The sequence below is a fragment of the Dipodomys ordii genome, unplaced genomic scaffold (genome assembly GCF_000151885.1).
Source record: "Dipodomys ordii isolate 6190 unplaced genomic scaffold, Dord_2.0 Scaffold205, whole genome shotgun sequence".
Lineage (NCBI taxonomy): Eukaryota > Metazoa > Chordata > Mammalia > Rodentia > Heteromyidae > Dipodomys > Dipodomys ordii.
The window spans coordinates 1,562,046-1,579,758 of record NW_012267421.1 but is presented as its reverse complement, the minus strand read 5'-3'; the positions used below and the strand labels follow the sequence as shown (position 1 = coordinate 1,579,758).

The following is a 17,713-nucleotide window of genomic DNA, read 5'->3' as shown; positions in this document are numbered from 1 at the left end:
GCTGTGAGCCACTGGGGCACAACCTATGTCTCCTTATTTTCACAGTACTTATCTCTCCTTGACCCTAGGCAGGCAGCAACAAAGTGGTTCAGACCTCTCAGTCACTGAAGACCACCTGGGTGTGTCTTGTCTCTCTGGAGGCAGGCCTGTCGCAAATATTTAACAGTCAGCACAGAGCTAAACAGCTTTAGGCACCTGAACATATTCCAGTTTCCTGGTTGCACATATATAGCACTTACGTATGTCTTTGCAACTTTTTTTGTGTGTATGTGTGTCATGTGCCACTACTGGGGCTCAAACTTGGGGTCTCATGCTTTTGCTTGGCTTTTTTGCTCAAGGCTGGTGAGCTTATCACTTGAGCCATACCTCCACTTCCAGCTTTTTGCTTGTTAATTGGAGACAGGAGTCTCCTACAGACTTTTCTGCCCAGTCTGGCTTTGAATCATAATCCTCAGATTCAGCCTCCTGAATAGGATTACAGACATGAACCATTGGTGCCAAGCTGACACTTAAATTTTAAATGTACCTACCGGGCTGAGAAGTTGGCTCAGTGGTAGAGCGCTTGCCTTGCATGCTCGAGGCCCTGGGTTCGATTCCTCAGCACCACATAAGCAAAAAGTAAAAAGCTGGAAGTGGCGCTGTGGCTCAAGTGGTAGAGCACTAGCCTTGAGCTGAAGAGCTGAGGGACAGCGCTCAGGCCCAGAGTTCAGGCCCCACAACCGGACCAAAAAAAAAACATGTACCTACCACATTCATGGATTGGCTTGCTCAAGGAATAAATACTGTCTTATGAACCAGTTATAAAATGGCCTTTTAGGGAGTACAATGTTAATACCATATTTCAGAGTCTGTAATTGCACGATATTCCTTTTTGTCCTGGCAAGAACACAATACTTAGCATGTATTTGGACATCAGTTTAATTGGCCATATGTTGTTTGTACAACTCTCAAAGCTCAGAATGAAGGAATTTTTTTATTTATATATTTTACTATCAGTGCATGAAGCAATGCCTTAACTAAGATGCTAATAAATCACTACCCAGGATTCACTTTTTTTTTCCCCTAAGGTAGTTCTGTCTCCCCACAACATTTCTTTACAAAGTATTTTAGCATCCACTTTGGAAGTAGTACTGTACCAAATCCAAGAAGCTAAATCAATTCAGACCAGTCTTTTTTTTTTTTTTTTGGTCAGTCGTTGGGCTTGAACTCTGGGCTTGGGCGCTGTCCCTGCACTCTTCAGCTCAAGGTGAGCACTCTACCACTTTAGCCACAGAGGCATTTCCCGTTTCCTACTGGTTTTATTGGAGATAAGAGTCTCAAACGTCACAAGGGTTCTCATCCATCATCCACTGATGTGTTTTCTCCCATGTATTAGAGAAGACAGGAAAACTCTCACCTTCCTTTTTCCTAATTCCCCCCTTTCCTGAAGGACCTCTCAACACTGCATACATACATGGAGAACCAAAATGAGGAAAGCATGTCATTAAGTGTCTCCATCCTTTCCAGTTAGTACTCAGAAGCATTAACATACATGAATAACAGCCTGGAACTTGGAGAGATGATGCACAGATTGAGCTGAGACCACCACAGCCTGCTTTGGAGGCCATGGGGTGCTGTGAAGAGCACTAGAGCTGCTCGTACTGCACAAACCTGTCCTGCCATCCTTTTTCCCAAATGTAAATTTGCATTCCCTGCCCTCTGGGTCTCTGGGAGCACAGGCCCCAAAGAAGGCTGGATTGGAGTCTCGGGACTTCTACTCTGCAACTTCCTGGTGAAAGCTCACTGCTAAAATCCCTACAAGTGCCAGAGCTCTGCTTCACATCTAGCTGAACACATCCATTCTGTTGACACAGTGAATGAAGTTTTGCTTTTTGTTTTTATCTTCTAGTTATGAAAAACCTCCTCCTGGGCTTATCAAGGTGAGTGTAAGGTTGGTACTGTCACTCCGCAGGCTGTGCTTGCAGCCTCAGTAACTAGGAAAAATGGTTGCATGGTACCTTGAGTATATGAGGGCTTTGGTGGGGTTCTTGGGGAGGGGGGATCTGTTAGTTTGTTGCTGTTTTTGAGAAAGTGTTTTACCATATTGCCCAGGCTGGCCTCAAATTCACTACATTGTATAGGCACAGCTCTGCCTCCATATCCTGAATGCTGGGATTGCAACAACACTTGGCTTTGCATATTTCAAACCTCCTTTCATGGGAAAGCCTCTCTCCTCCATGCTGGTGTCAGATGGGGTTTTTTGACATCTCTCTGTGGAATTGAATCAGCCATGTTTCCCCTTTCTGAGGAAGCAGTGCAGGCTCCCAAGGGCTTCTCTGCCATGGCTCCCTCACTGGTAACATCTTCAGGAACTCTGCCATGTACCTGGTCGGCCTCACCAAGGTTGGAGTATAACCCATCCTCAGTATACCCTGGGCTGGGGTCTCACTAGAGCTCTGCTGTAGGGACCCCACATGACTCCCTTTTGGGCTGTTGCAGTGAGAGGACTCAGAGCTCTGCACAGAGAGCCCACAGAATGTCAGTCTGTCTCTAGTATTCTGTGTAGCCTTGCCTGCTTCAGTTCTTATACATGCTTCTGCCTGACACATATCTGGCATGGTGAAACCTTTGGAGTCTTAACTTCTGTCAGAATACATCACTCACAGATCATCCTCCAGTAGCAGCTGCATTGATTTTCAGATCCTTGTCTTCTGTGAGGTCTCATTGTTTCTCCTGTCAGGGGTAACTGGTCTCTCCAGTTCCTGGGGTGATCGGGGATGGCCTTGAACACCACTGTGCAGGACAAGCAGGCAGTAGTAAGGTCCTGGGCAGGAGGAGTAGATGCCAGTGCTTTCCCTTGTTGCTTATATGTGCTTTCCTTCCCATAGGAAGACGAGACTAAGCCGGAAGACTGCATACCGGATGTTCCAGGCAACGAGCATGCCAGGGAGTTTCTGGCTCACGCGCCAACTAAAGGACTGTGGATGCCCCTGGGGAAAGAAGTCAAGGTTATGCAGTGTGAGTATACAGGGTGTCAGGTATATTCCATGAAATACAGGTGTATACCAAATACCCCAGTGTGCTAACTTCCATAACTTCATCTCAGTGTGCCCCTTGTAAAGTCCTGAATGCTCTCCATTTCTAGAAAAGGAAAGAGCTTGCTCAGGCTGGTGAAAAGTCCCGCAGTAGGGGCAGAGCTAGCTTTGACCCAAGTCTAGTGATCTTTGCTCAGGACCTCACTGCCCTGGAGTCCTCTTCCCAGTGATCTACCTGTACAGAAAATTGTTGAATGCTGAACCTGATAGGGTCTCAGGGTGTTTCAGAGGGCTTCTGGGTTGCCCTCTCAGTGGCACTAGGTGGTCCCTTCAAATACCTGAAACGAGACAGCCTGGACCACAGCCCAAGTAGAGCTTGCCATGTCTGCACTTTGCGCCCCAGAGCAGTCACATCTCGGAGAACATAAAAAATTTTTGAAAAGAATAAAGACTCCGTGGTTATTTTGATAGCCAAGCCCAGGGAATAAAATTTTCTTTCATCACAAAGGTTGAGAAAGCCCCAGAACTGCATGCAGTATGGGCCTGGGCACACTGTGAGGTCCATGCTTTAGGAAATTCCTGGAACTGTGAACTTGAACCATGCACATGTGCTCAGCTGCTTGTAAGAACAGATGTCACTAAATGCACAGTTGCCCTGTTCTGCAGGTGGAGTTCCACCAGGGTTGTGATGCCATTCACATTTTCAGAGAACTGGTGACTGAGTTTCCTTAAAACTGAGGGAATTGGGGCTAGGAAGGTGGCTTAGTGGTAGAGTGCTTGCCTTGCACGCATTAGGCCTTGGGTCCGATTCCTCAGCACCACATAAGCAGAAAAAACCAGAAGTGGCGCTGTGGCTCAAGTAGTAGAGCACTAGCCTTGAGCTGAAGAGCTGAAGGACAGTGCTCAGGCCCAGAGTTTAAGCCCCATGACCAAAAAACAAACAAACAAAAACTGAGGGAATTGTACAGTAGCTGATTCAATCTTGTGTTTCTAAATGAGACTTTGTACCACTTGGTGAATGGAAAAGATTCATTCTTAAAGACAGAGTAAGACACACATAAGTCTACATCACATTGCTTCATAAACACTGGTTAGGGAACATTCACTTCTAAGCTATAGTACTTAAGGCTGGGTGGGGAAGCAGCTGGCTTGCCTGTTTTCTGGGATGTCACTTTCTTATGTCACCCACTGTTGGCCTCTGCATTTAGAACTGCATCATCTAGTCTCAGGAAGGAAAACTTCACTGTGAGAAACCGCATTGCCTTACAGAAATATTTCCCTTTTTCTTTGTTTTAGGTTGGCGTTGCAAACGGTATGGTCACCGAACAGGCGACAAAGAATGCCCTTTCTTTATCAAAGGCAACCAAAAGTTAGAGCAGTTCAGAGTAGTAAGTAAACCTGCAGTGTTGATTTACATTGATCATAGATTGTGGACAGCTGTGAGCCAGATTGTCATCAGCAAATGGATTATCACAGAAAGGTGTTCCCATAAGTCTCTTGGCCAAAGCATGCCTTGATTACCACACTTGGGTGACACAATTAGCTCTGTTAAAGTGTTCTGTACTTAGGCACAGTGGTTACTCAAGAAGGCTGGGGCAGAAGGAGCGCTAGTTTGAGGCCAGCCTATACAACCTGGAGAGACCCCACTGTCTCAAAGTTCACATTTTTGTCCGGCTATGTTTGTGTACACTAACAGACAATGTGCAGAAGAGGATGAGGTAGGAGCATCACACACTGGATGCCAGCCTGCAAGGGTGGGTAAGAGATTCACAAAGTTCCATGCCAGCCTGCAAGGAAAAAAAATTTTAAGGAATTTAATGTATATAGCTTCATAGTAGAGTTCTTACCTAGGATTTAATCCACGGTACTCCCAAAATAAAACGATTTTTACTTCTACCTTAGGGACATCAGTCTCTTTTTAAAGCAGACTGTTCAGATCCCCTTTAACTTACTATATATATATATATATATATATATATATATATATATAGTCATGTTGCATTACTAAAATTAACCCTTTCACTTCCCAGATTCTTACAAACATTAAATGTTTTACTGTCTTAAGCTGTTTTCTCTCTAGATTACAGTAAGACAGATCACCCATTTCCTTGTGTATTTTTACAAAATCACTCCATGGGAGGTATGAATTCACATGTTGTAACTACTTCTACCAAAAATATGCTACTATGTGAATGTACTAGGATTATTATGTTTATCAACATGGGGTCAAGGCCAGATGTGGTGATGTACATCTGTAATTCCAGTACTCTAGAGCCTAAGGCAGGAGCATCCCAACTTTGAGGCCAGCCTGGACTACACAGCAAAAACCTGTCTTAAAACACACACACACACACACACGAAAATAAAAAAAGAACAAAATTCTCCCAACTTTTGTTGAGATCGAACCCACGGCTTCTTGTATTAGAGGCAAGTGCTCTAATCGTAACCTACACCTGCAGCCGCATTATGATTTAGGTTGTGTAATGTAGGAAAATACTTGCAAAAACCTAAGTGAAAACTCATAGAGCTGGCCAGGCACTGGTGGTTTATGCCTGTAATCCTAGCTACTCAGGAGGCTGAGATCTGAGGATTGTGGCTCAAAGACAGCCCGAGCAGGAAAGTTCCCCTGAGACTCTTTATCTCCAGTTAACCACTCAAAAACTGGAAATAGAACTGTGGCTCAAAGTATCAGAGTTCTAGCCTTGGGCAAAAGAGCTCAGGGATAGTGCCCAGGTCCTGAGCTCAAGCCCTATAACCAACAAAAAAAGAAAAAAGAAAGCTGTGTATATGTATCATATGATTCAAATTCTTCATATTAAAAATACACTAGAGGGCTGGGAAGGTGACTCAGTGGTAAAGCACTTGCCTTGCATGCATGAGGCTCTGAGTTCAATTCCTCAGCACCACATAAGGAAAAAGAAAAAAGCTGGAAGTGGCGCTGTGGCTCAAGTGGTAGAGTGCTAGCCTTGAGCTGAAGAGCTGAGGGACAGCGCCCAGGCCCAGAGTTCAGGCCCCACGACCAGACCCCCCAAAAAATAAAATAAAAATAAAAATACACTAGAGATTAGTGAGAATTCACCTGGAAAGTGAGATCATAGATTTTTTTAAATTTACTCATACATATTTATTTATTCATATTTATTTCAGCAAGTGATCTACCTCTGAACAATATGTTCTTTACGTTTGTTTTATAATATTTGAAAATTTCTGCAATAAATGGTTTAATCACTGTGGAAAAGGCTCAGAAGGCAGTCAGGTTTAAGTCTTGGTTCCAAATGTTTCAGTCCCAGCCAGTTAGCTTCATTGCTGTTGGGCATGCCCACCTTCTGGCAGCTGAAGGCAGTGACAAGAGGTAGAACAAGGCACAGCCTTCAGAGATATGCCCCCAGTACCTATTTCCTACAGCCAGACCAGCCTCCTAGAAGCCTGTTAGTATAAGCCTTCCAGTGGATTAACTTGTTCACAAAGCTAGGCCCTGATGATCCAGTCAACTCTCTGAATCTACCAGCCTGTTAAGGCACAGCCCATAAGCTATATTCCCTCTTTAGGGGATACTTCACACACATACCATATATGCATGTATGGGGTGGTTTGTGGGGTTTGTTTTTTGTTTAAGTAATCATATAAAGGTATTTCAACATATTGGCAAGTACAATGCATCTTGATCAATGCCACCCCTTCTATCAGTTTCCTCATCTCCTCAACTCTAATCCATACCTTCAAGTTACCTGGGTCTATATATGCATATTTGTTTTGATGTTGAGAATTGGACCTGGGGCATTATATACTTTACCGATAGCCTTTTCCTTTGGTTTTTATTTTGTATGGAGACAAGGTCTTGCTATGTATCCCAGGCTGGCCTCAAACTCAATCTTTCTGCCTCAGTCTCTGAAGAGCTGGGGTGGTGAGCACACACAACCACGTTAAGCTGTTCTTTTTTGTTAAAATGAGATCATGACATAATTCACTTCTCATATTTCTTCTAAGTGTATTCTAATATACAAGTACTAGGAGCTACTTAGTAAATTATGTAATTGTAGAATGTATTTTCCTTACTGAACAAAATGAGCCTTAGTTTTTTCCACCAAGAACAAGAGTGCTTGTCTTTCCAGAGTCAGTCTGCAGACAGTACCAGATGTCTGTATACCCAGAGTCTTTGGAATTTGAATCTATCTGTATGTTCTGATAAGTGGTCTTTCTTATGTATCACTTTGCAACTCAAGTTTTTATTCACTGATCTTGGACAGCTGTCTACATGTACTTCCCAAGTTTCATAGCTCTACCCCACAGTTTATTTAGATATTCTTCTTAAAGATTATTTGTTTCCTGTGTTTTCCTCTTTCTTTCTTTCTTTTTTTTTTTTGGTCGGTCGTGGGGCTTGAACTCTCATCTTGGGCGCTGTCCCTGCACTCTTCAGCTCTAGGTGAGTGCTCTCTCTACCGCTTGAGCTACAGGGCCACTTCCGGTTTTCTAGTGGTTTATTGGAGATAAGAGTCTCATGGACTTTCCTGCCCTGGCTGGCTTTGAACTGTGATCCTCAGATCTCAGCCTGCTGAGTAGCTAGGATTACAGGCGTGAGCCACCGGTGCCCGGCTCCTGTGTTTTTCTAATTAGAGAAGTATTTTTGTAGTTGTAATGATTTTGTAGTCAGTTAAGTCCTTTAAAAGGAGTATAGCCTCAGCACCAGTGGCTCATGCTTGTAATTCTAGCCACTCAGAAAGCTGAGTCTGAGAATCACAGCCAGTCTGAACAGGAAAGTCTGACTCTTATCTCTAATTAAGCACTGAAAAGCCAGAAATGGAGGTATGGGAGAGCATTAGCCTTGAGCAAAGGGTAAGAGACAGCACCCAGGCCCTGAGTTTAAGCGCCAGGACAGGAGTGCGCGCGCGCACACACACACACACACACACACACACACGTGTATATATAGCAACTAAAAGTAGATCATGATAGACATAGTGGTAACAGCCTTAAATCTAGGCATTTAGGAGGGTGAAGTAGGAGGATCACAAATTTGAGGCCAGCCTAAACTACATAATTCATTATATGTAATTTTTTAAGAAAAATAAAAACCTCCAGCTAACACTGGTTTTGATGACATAAAATTTAATTTTTGCTTGGCAAGTCTTTGAAACCTAACCCAACCTTCTCTCACCCTCAGGCACATGAAGACCCTATGTATGACATCATTCGAGAGAATAAAAGGCACGAAAAGGACGTGAGGTGATGTCATAAGACCTAACATCCTCCCACAGTCTTAGATTATACAATGTTTAGACCACCATTCTAGTACTAGGGGGCTGGTCCTGTGAACATGTTTCTGTAGCTGTGAATGGTAGGAGATAGGTGCCACATTCCAGAAGGCTGATATGAAGGGCAGGGACCAGCCAGCCTCCTGTGGTTTTAAAAGCACTATGGGGTCATCAATTGACAATTCTAGTTTGTTTGTTTTAGACAGGGTATGACTATCTAGTCTAGGTTGGGTGTGGATTTTCCATCCTCCCACCTCAGCTTCCAGCTGGGATTCTAGGTGTATACAAGGCCACAACAAAACCAGCTCTAATCTAGTTTTTACTTCATTATTGTGGAGGACCTAATCTTTTGTTAAAAATTAGACATGATTTAAAGAAAGGGTTGAAAAAAGTAACTTATTTTTTTCCAGCTAGATACACTGAATTGTACTTGAGGTAGATTGCAATGAAATTGAGCAAGGAGGAAAGTTTCAAAAAATATGCCTCTGCTAGAAATGATAAAGACTGGGATCATGCAGAAGTGGACAGTGGAGTGTAGGTGTTGCCTCTAGTGATACAGTTGTTCCCCACTCTCCCCCCAAAGCTGCTTTTAAGTTGTCTGTGTACAGAAAAACACTCAGTGACAGATCACATCCGCTGACCTGTTCTGTGTTTAGGATACAGCAGTTAAAGCAGTTGCTGGAAGATTCTACCTCAGATGAAGATGGGAGCAGCTCTAGCTCCTCTGAGTGTAAAGAGAAGCACAAGAAAAAGAAGAAGAAGGAAAAGCATAAAAAAGGGAAGAAAGAGAAGAAAAAGAAGAAAAAACGGAAGCAAAAGTCTTCCAAGTCAAGTTCAAGTTCAGACTCGGAATGATGGGGGTCCTCAAGCACTGGAAGAGCAGAGGAAGATGGGATGAGAGTCAGGATATAGACCCAGAGGGGCCATCATCACATTGTGGATGCTTATCCCTTCTCATGGCCAGCTGACTCCCAGCAGGGTGGGTTGTCTTCCCAGGTGCTGCCTGGGGCTGGGCCAGTTCCAGGCAGGAGAGTGGCTTGGGTGTCTTCCCTGTTGGTCCCTGGAGTTGGTGCCTATAGAATGCTTCAGGGCGTGGGATAAGGGAGCTGCCCCAGCCTTGCCCGCCATCCTGGGCAGCTCAGTGCCCACAGGCCTCGGGCTGGACCCTTCTGCTGTTGAGGGTAATAAAAGTTCATGATTTATTTTTTAAAGTGTAGTCATCTATTCATGAACAGCATTGACATGTAGAATGAATTTCAAAGATTTTACCTTGGACTCATTTTTACCATAGTTACTTCCCAGAGGTTCCTGTTCTTGCTTACAGTTGTAGTGAACTTGCCAGTATGTCATGAACACATAGGACATTTTTTGGGGGGAGAGGGACTTGAACTTGGGGCTTGGGCACTGACCCTGAGCTCTTTTTGCTCAAGGCTAGCACTATCACTTTGAGCAGCTCCACTTCCAGTTTCCTGGTAGCTAATTGGAGATAAGCTTCTCATGAATTTTTCTGCCTGTGCTAGCTTTGAACCATGATCCTCAGATCCTTCTGGGTAGGTAGGATCATAGGCAAGAGCCACCAGTACACATAGGGCTTTCTATGTACAAATGTATGTTGTTCCTTTTTAATAATTTAATGGTGTGATCTTTGGTCTAGTATGCATGGCCCTGTTACCCTATAAAAGGTGCACATTTATATTCACTTCATAACTAGCAACTAGGTTGGAGAGGATTCCTACAATAAGAAATTGTGTGTGCCTATCTGGCTATTACCGGGGTCCCAACCTTTACACAGAGGTATTAACCCAGAAAGTTTATAGGGAAAATACTAACTGGGCCAGCTAGCCATATCCCAGAATACACCCCTCACTTCCCGCCTCCCCCATGAACACAGCCTGCTTGCCTGTAATCTTGTAGCTTATGATGGGCTGCAGCAGGGGACAGGGAGGTGCCTGTGCTGAGAGAAGACATTCTCTCATTGAGCCAAAGTACAGTTGGATCTTGCCCAATGGCAAGTGTGTTGGCATCCATCATAGACAACTGCTATTCCCCTGTTCATTTAGGGTTCAGAATCTTACTACTTCCTTCAATAATGAGGGGTAAAACAGTGCATAGAAGACTCATTCCTGGCCTAGAGGACCCACCTGTCACAGGAATGCTCGTCCTGGCTTTGGAAAAGCACCTTAGGAGCACAGGATCCCTATACTCCAATTGCCAGGTCTTGGGAAGAATTCTGGGGTTCATTTGTTTTTATGTTGCTGGGGATTGAGTGCTTACCCAGTCTAGGCAAGCGTACCACTGAGTCATAATCAGACCCCCCTGGTTTTGTTTCTCAAAGCCAAGGGCCATTTGAGTCCATCTTTTCCTTCCATTGATCTTTGTCATCTCTCCCCAGTTCCTATATCATGGCTGCTAGGTAAAAGCTAGACCTGACTGCCAGTGACAGCCTTCAGGAGGCTGAGACAAGAGAATCAAAAGTTCAGCTGGGCATGGAGGGCTCTTGTCTGTAATCCTAGCTACTCAGATCTGAGCATCATGGTCAAAGCTAACCTAGCCAGAAAAGTCCATGAGACTCACCTCTACCAAAAAGTCAGAAGTAGAGCTGTGGCTCAAGTGGTAGATAGAGTACTAGCCTTGAGCAAAATATCTCAGGGACAAGTGCCCAGGCTGGAGTTCAAGTCCCAGGACCAGCACACAGGCAAAAAAGTTAAAGGCAATCGTGGGCTACTAACAAGAGCCTGATTCAAAGAAAAGACAAAACCACCTAAAAGCCAGAAAGCTGAGTTCTGGGAGTTGTGATTTGAGCCAGCCTGGCAGACAAATCCAGGAAATTTATTCCAAATAGCAAAAGGCTGGGAGTGGATTTGTGTCCAAATGGTAGAACACCAGCAATGACAGAAAAAGTGTAAGAAGTCGAGTTCAAGTCCCACTACTGGGAAAAAATTAAAAATAGTCCAAAATATTTAAAAAATAGCCACAGCACTGGCAGAATGCTGGCCTAATAGGTTCAAGGCCCAGTTCAATTTCGGGGTAGGGAGCTGGGAAGATAATGTAGATTACAAATCTATCAGCTCTCAACGGAAGGCAGTGGCCATGAGCAGCAGTGTGCTGTTCACCTGTTCAGATCTTCGTGGCCTCTCCAGGACCTGCATCAGCCCTCGGACGGTCGCTGACCCCGGTGTCCTAACAGCCCACGACCTCGTGATCGTGGTGCGCAGAATCAGTTTTGTTTAGTACTTCAGTTTAAACGCAAGGCGCTGTACCAGCTAGGCCCCATGGGCGTGGGTTACGCAGAGACAGCGGGAATCAGCCGGGAGCCTGTAACGCAGGGCTGCCAGCACCGCGGGTCCCCGTCCCACCGACGCGGAGACGCGCGAGGAGAGGGTCGGCGCGGCCACCCGGTCCGTCAGACTCCCCACGGCGGCACGGCTGTCACAGCACCATCCATCCACGAGGCCGCGCAGGCCTTTAAGTCCGGCCCGGACCGAGGGCAGCGCACCTGACTACTTCAAGGGCGGGACGCCCGGACACGACCTGCTGGTTTTCAGCGGAGCCATAACAGACACAACCGCCAGAGCCGGAGGCCGAGTTACATCACACGCTGGCACTCAGACGCCGGGTCTGCGGAAGTCCCGCCTCCCGAAAGGAGTGCGACGCAGGCCACGCCTTCGGGTGTGGGGGGAGACTCACTGACCCCGCCCCCAAGCGTTAGGGCGTGACATATGGGGGAGAGGCGGAGTACTAGTAAGGCGGGGCCTTTGGACTGGGGCGGGGCCTTATTAGGGCGGAGCTGGTACCGCTGGGCGGGCCCTCTGGTGGGTGTGGCCTCCTAGAGGGCGGGACTTCTGGGGCGGGGTGTCGGAGCCTCTTGGCCGGTCGCACGGCTCCCGAGTCTCACATCTCGCGTCGGTGCGGGCAGCGTCTACTGTTCCGGCCTGAGACACTCTGGATCCACATGGACCGCGCGGCCGTGGCGCGGATGGGCGCGGTGGCGAGCGCCAGCCTGTGCGCGCTGGTGGCGGGGGTGGTGTTGGCCCAGTACATTTTCACCTTGAGGAGGAAGACGGGCCGTAAGACCAAGATCATCGAGATGGTGAGTGCGGAAGGACAGTACCGCTAGGCCCGTGGTGGGGTCCGCGGGTCCGTCGTGGGGCCGCCACGTGGGGCGCGCGGGGCTCCGGGGCCGGAGGGCGGCCGCGGGGGCCCGAGGGCGGCCGCGGGGGCCCGGCGGGCTTTGTGTCCATCCGATGGAGCCAGAAGAAAAGAGATGCTCGGGAGGCTAACACCCTGTGCTGCTTGCCAACCCCGCCTCTCCGCGCCCGCACGGATCCCTCCCGCATCGGTAACGGACTTGCGCTCAGCCTGGGCTGCTCCAGTTACATTGTGAAAACCTGATATCCTTAGTGCTTTAAAAATACAGGTCAGATCAATTCATGTTGTATTTGATGTATTTTCCTTCTTGTTTCAAACTCCAAGAAGTCTCCCTCTCCCCCCCCCCCACACACACAAAAGAACTTGCCTAAATGTTTGTAGTTTCCTTTGGCAATGTACTTCCAAGTGGGTCAAAGCAGTGTGTCTCAAGAATAACATCTGAGGAGCATTGTAAGTCGTTCATGTTTGGAGGCTGGATATGTTCCTTTTTGTGAGTTGGAGGAGACTGGGGCAGGACTGGACTCGTTTATTGACTGGCATTCATGGTCCGGGCTCCAGCAGCTATCCAGTGCTGTCCTTGCAAACACTTGGGCCATGGTTGTCCTACACAGACAAAGTGAGGTTTTACTTGCAATTCTAAATAATTGCATTTTAGGTTGCAGCTCATGGAATCGATTCAAACAGGAGAGATGATTTAGTCTGTTGTTTAGTGCACGTGGCTCAAGGATGGATACAGGAACATTTTGTAATAATTGGTTGGTTCCCATATTTATCTCTTCATAATATTCCCAGATTTTGAGTTGACTTATTTCTGGGACCATGATAGCTTCCTCTCTACCCCTGTGGACCCCAAATGTTTTCATCTCTGTAGTTTCATTTTGTTCATGTTGCCATACTGCTTAGAGAACTTCAGTGGTTTTCTTTTGACCCAAACTACATCCTCTGGCTTTCTGTATGTAGTTCCTCTTTCTTAGAAAGTTGGTTAAGAAACTGTTGTCTTTGCAAAAAGTAGTGAGGATTCATGATGAATCCATAGACTTGTATACTGTGAACACCAGTCCATCACTAACTGTATTCTGAGTACATTATTTTAAGTCAGACTGGGTTATATGTGTGGCCTGCGTGAAGCTCTCCAGTTGAAAAGATGCAGAAATAGAACTTCTGTAGCTTTATTTATTTATTTTTGGCAGTTGTGGGGCTTGAACTCTGGACCTGGGCACTGCCCCTCCACTCTTCAGATCAAGGCTAGAGCTCTACCTCTTGAGCCACAGTGCCACTTCCGGTTTTCTAATGGTTAATTGGAGATAAGAGTTTCATGGACTTTCCTGCCTGGGCTGGCTTTGAACCAAGATCCACAGATGTCAGCCTCCTGAGTAGCTAGGATTACAGGTGTGAGCCACTGGCACCGGGTATTTATTTATTTATTGACAGCAGTCCTGGGGCTTGAACTCAGGACCTGGGCCCTGTTCCTGAGGCTTCTTTTTGCTCAAGGCTAATGCTCTACCACTTGAGCCCACCTCTGCTTCCAACTTTTTGTTGGTTAATTGGAGGTAAGAATCTCATGGACTTTCCTGCCAGGCTGACTTCGAATCCATCATCATATCTTAGCCTCGTGGGTAGCTAGGATTGCAGACATGAGCCAGCAGTGCCTAACTTGAACTTCTGTAGTTTTCATAGGTTGTTTCCTCAAATAGAAAAAGTATTTACCTGGAAGACTTAAATGTTTCTTTCTCTTTGGGGCAGCCATGTTTTTGGGTCTGGTTTGCTCATTCACTATTCTTCCTCAGAGAATCTCACAAAGCCATGATCTCCTCTGGTCACAGCAAATGAAACTAGAGACGATGACTTCAGTATGGAGGGTGAGGAAATAAGAAATGTACTCATTACCTTGCCCATGTAATTGTAACCCCTCTGTACAGTATTTTCACAATAAAAAAAATTTTTTAATGGTTTCCATGACTTTTGAAACCATTCATTGTCACTGTATTTTTTGGTGCGCTCCTCTCTCTCTCTCTCTCTCTCTGACGGTGATACTGCAGTTTAAACTCTAGGCTTCAAGCTTGCTAGACAAATGTTCTCCTACTTGATCTCCCAGCCCTTTCTGCTTCAGTTCTTTTTCAGTTAGAATCTTGAATCTATACCCTATTTGCTCCTTCTGTATGTCATGCATATACAGGATGACAGATTCACACCATCACACCCTTACAGCTGCATGTTTCATTTGTCACAATTCCCGAACAAATTGGATTTCTTACTCATTGCCTGTGCTTTATTGAAATTTCCTTTGTTTTCACTTTACCTGTTCTTCTCTATCCCAAGGGCCTCTCCAGGACACCAAATGACACCTTGTCATCGTGCCTCTTATCCTCTATCTCCTCTTGGCTATGATGGTTCCTCAGACCCTGCTTATGTCCCTTGAAGGTTTGAGTAGCTGTGGTCAGGTACTTTGTAGGCCATCCCTTAGTTCAACTTTATCTTCATTTGACTATTGAGCACTGTGTTGCTTTTGTTACAGTCAAGGGTGCATGCTCTGAGCTTGATCTTGGCTGAGGTAGTGTGGTAGTTGTGAACACCCTGTCCCCTGGGGGCTCCCACACAGAGCTCTTTGGAAAGGAGTTGCTGGAGTCCCCACATTGAGAGGGGATGCTGGTCTGCAGAGATGAGTGGAGGAAGACCTCCACCCAGGACATTTGGTGTCCACTGTCCACTCCTGGACTCATTCACTTGACACACCCAGCTGTGTATTTTACAGCTTCGGTTATGGCTCACTTCATTTGGCTTTGACACTGTCAATTAGCTCTTCTGTCCTTGCCACAGCCCCATCATTCTCTATTGTAAAAATCCGAAATGAAGATGAAATATTTGGGTGCCTTGTAGCTGGTGTAGCAAGAATGAAAATGGTTAGAATAGTAGCTTGGTATTGTGTGTGTGTGTGTGTGTGTGTGTGTGTGTGTGTGTTGGTCATGGGGCTTGAACTCTGGGCCTGGGCACTGTCCCTCAGCTCTTTAGCTCAAGGCTAGCATTCTACCACTTGAGCCACAGTGCCATTTCTGGTTTTCTGGTGGTTTATTGGAGATAAGAGTTTCACAGACTTTCCTGCCTGGGCTGGCTTTGAACCGCAATCCTCAGATCTCAACCACCTGTAGCTAGGATTACAGGCATGAGCCACCAGCGCCCGCCCTGGCTTGGTGTTTTCTGTTGGTTTGTGTTTGGGACAGAATCTTATTATGTAACCCAGGCTAGCCTTTCCTCAGCCTTAGAGGGCTGGGATTAATTACAGGCCCCTGCCACCACCAAGTCCAACTTTTTTTTTTTAGAAGGTTAGGGGGAATCTGTGTTGCCCGACTAGTCTTGAACCCTTGGGCTGAAGTGATCCTCTTGTTTTAGCCTTACATGTAGCTAGAACTACAGTAATGCATCACTAAGCCTAGCTTTAGAAGAAGGGTTTTGCAAAGTATACTCCATAGGCCAAAAAGGAAGAAAGGAAAGGATGAATGTAGTTTTATAACACTTGATAATTCTGTGAAACCCAGTTTTCATTGGTAACAAGTTAGAGTTTATTTGTACTATCCAGGCTGCTCTCAGGTAACATTCAGGTTGGTACTTGAGCAAGAGAATGGGTTTCTTCCTGCTACTTCTTGGTACATTTCAGATCCCTGTGTCTTAGTAACAAATGGCCAACATATCAAGTATCACCCCTATCACCTATCAGAGTAGGGAAAAAGAAAGTCATTGTTAAAGAAATACGGTAGCTTGGGGCTGGGAAAGTGGCTTAGTGGTAGAGTACTTGCCTAGCATGCATGAAACCCTGGGTTCTATTCCTCAATATCACATAAACAGGAAAAGCTGGAAGTGGCAGTGTGGCAAAGTGCTAGCCTTGAGCAAAATAAGCTCAGGGACAGCACCTAATCCCTGAGTTTAAGCCTTAGGACTAGCCAAAAATGAAGAAGAAGAAGAAGGAGAAGAAGAAGAAGAAGGAGAAGGAGAATAAATACTGCTGTAGCTGGGATTACAGGAGTGCACCACCACCATACCTGGCGAGAGTACATTTTCATGATAGAGAATGGTAACTTTGAACCCCAATTAAGAAAAGTTGTTAGCTGGGCACCAGTGACTCATAACTATAATCCTAGCTACTCAGGAGGCTGAGATCTGAGGATCGTGATTCAAAACCAGCCCAGGGCAGAAAAGTCCCCCTGAGACTCTTATTAACTCTTATTTTCTCCAATTAACCACTAAAAAACAGGATGTGGTGCTATGGCTCAAATGGTAGAGCTTAGCCTTGAGCACAAAGAGGCTCAGGAACAGTGCCCAAGCCTTGAGTTCAAACCCCACAACTGAAAACAAAAAGAAAGAAAGAAAGAAAAATTGTTATAAAAAATACAACCCCAAGAGTCACTTCGGGAGTCTCCTAGTCTGCACTCTAACCCAGGATATCAAACCCACTTTGTCATTTTTCTTGTTTTGTTTTGTTTGAGATACTGCTTTTCTGTGTAGCCTAGGTTGCCTGGAATTACTGATCCTCCAGTCTCTTAGGCAGGGATTATAGGCATGGGCCACAATGTCCAGCTAATTTGTTGTTCTGCTTTAGTTTTGTGGTGGAATTGGATCCAGAGCCTAGTGCCTGCTACCTAAGCACCTGACCACTGAGCTACCCTGGCTTCTGTTTTAATATTATTGATATGTATTCATATGCTTCACTATACATACACATGTCGTGCTTCACTACTTGCAAGTGATGCAGGCTTGGACAGACTGTAACTTTTGAAGTTCCTTGTCTCTAAGCCTGAGCTCCCTCCCCCCCCCCACCTCCACCCTGTGGTTCCAGGGTTAGAACTCAAGGCCTTGTGTTCTTGCTTGGCTTTATTGCTTACAACTGGCTCTCTGCCACTTAAGCCACACCTCCAAGTCTAGCTTTTTACTGTTTAATTGGAGATGGAATCTCCCGGACTTTTCTGCCCAAGCTGGCTTCAAGCATCCATGTCTTAGCCTCCTGAGGAATAGCTTAGTAGATGACGTGTGTGAGCCACTAGCTTGGTCCCTTGTCTTAACTGATCTGCCTACATCCCTATCACAGTATGTTAAGTAGGATAACATGTTTTGCAGGTATAACATGAATTAATGTATGTGAGCCACAGTAACTGCTTAATGAATGATTATTCTGCAGCACAGGTTATCAGTCCCTTTTGTGTCTGACTATGATCTTTTCTTACTATTTGTTAAATATTTGTTAAAATTATTTTTCTCTCTCTCACTCTCTTTTTTTTTTTTTGAGACAGAGACTCACTCTGTAGCCCA

The 17,713-nt window shown here is 45.6% G+C and overlaps 2 protein-coding genes across 2 annotated transcripts in view; both read left to right on the top strand.

Moving 5' to 3' along the window:
• Positions 1–1,856: 1,856 nt before the first annotated feature.
• Positions 1,857–9,438, top strand: LOC105999962 (retinitis pigmentosa 9 protein). The gene is made up of 5 exons (XM_013035131.1): positions 1,857–1,919; positions 2,868–2,997; positions 4,311–4,402; positions 8,176–8,237; positions 8,923–9,438. Exons 1-5 carry the CDS (start codon positions 1,857–1,859, stop codon positions 9,119–9,121), a joined length of 546 nt encoding a protein of 181 aa, XP_012890585.1. The 3' UTR covers positions 9,122–9,438.
• Positions 9,439–12,181: 2,743 nt separating this feature from the next.
• Positions 12,182–17,713, top strand: part of Nt5c3a (5'-nucleotidase, cytosolic IIIA) — a 46,403-nt gene continuing 40,871 nt past the window's right edge. The window contains exon 1 of the mRNA XM_013035149.1: positions 12,182–12,356. Coding sequence (XP_012890603.1) covers positions 12,219–12,356 — 138 coding nt within the window. The 5' untranslated portion in view covers positions 12,182–12,218. The remainder of the gene's footprint in view (positions 12,357–17,713) is intronic.

Bases quoted from the DNA above. Each gene is read 5' to 3' on its own strand.
- LOC105999962 (XM_013035131.1), top strand. From the start codon at position 1,857: ATGAAGTTTTGCTTTTTGTTTTTATCTTCTAGTTATGAAAAACCTCCT. The intron at 1,920-2,867 runs GTGAGTGTAAGG...TCCTTCCCATAG, and splicing joins CTCCTCCTGGGCTTATCAAG to GAAGACGAGACTAAGCCGGA. The intron at 8,238-8,922 runs GTGATGTCATAA...TTCTGTGTTTAG, and splicing joins AGGCACGAAAAGGACGTGAG to GATACAGCAGTTAAAGCAGT.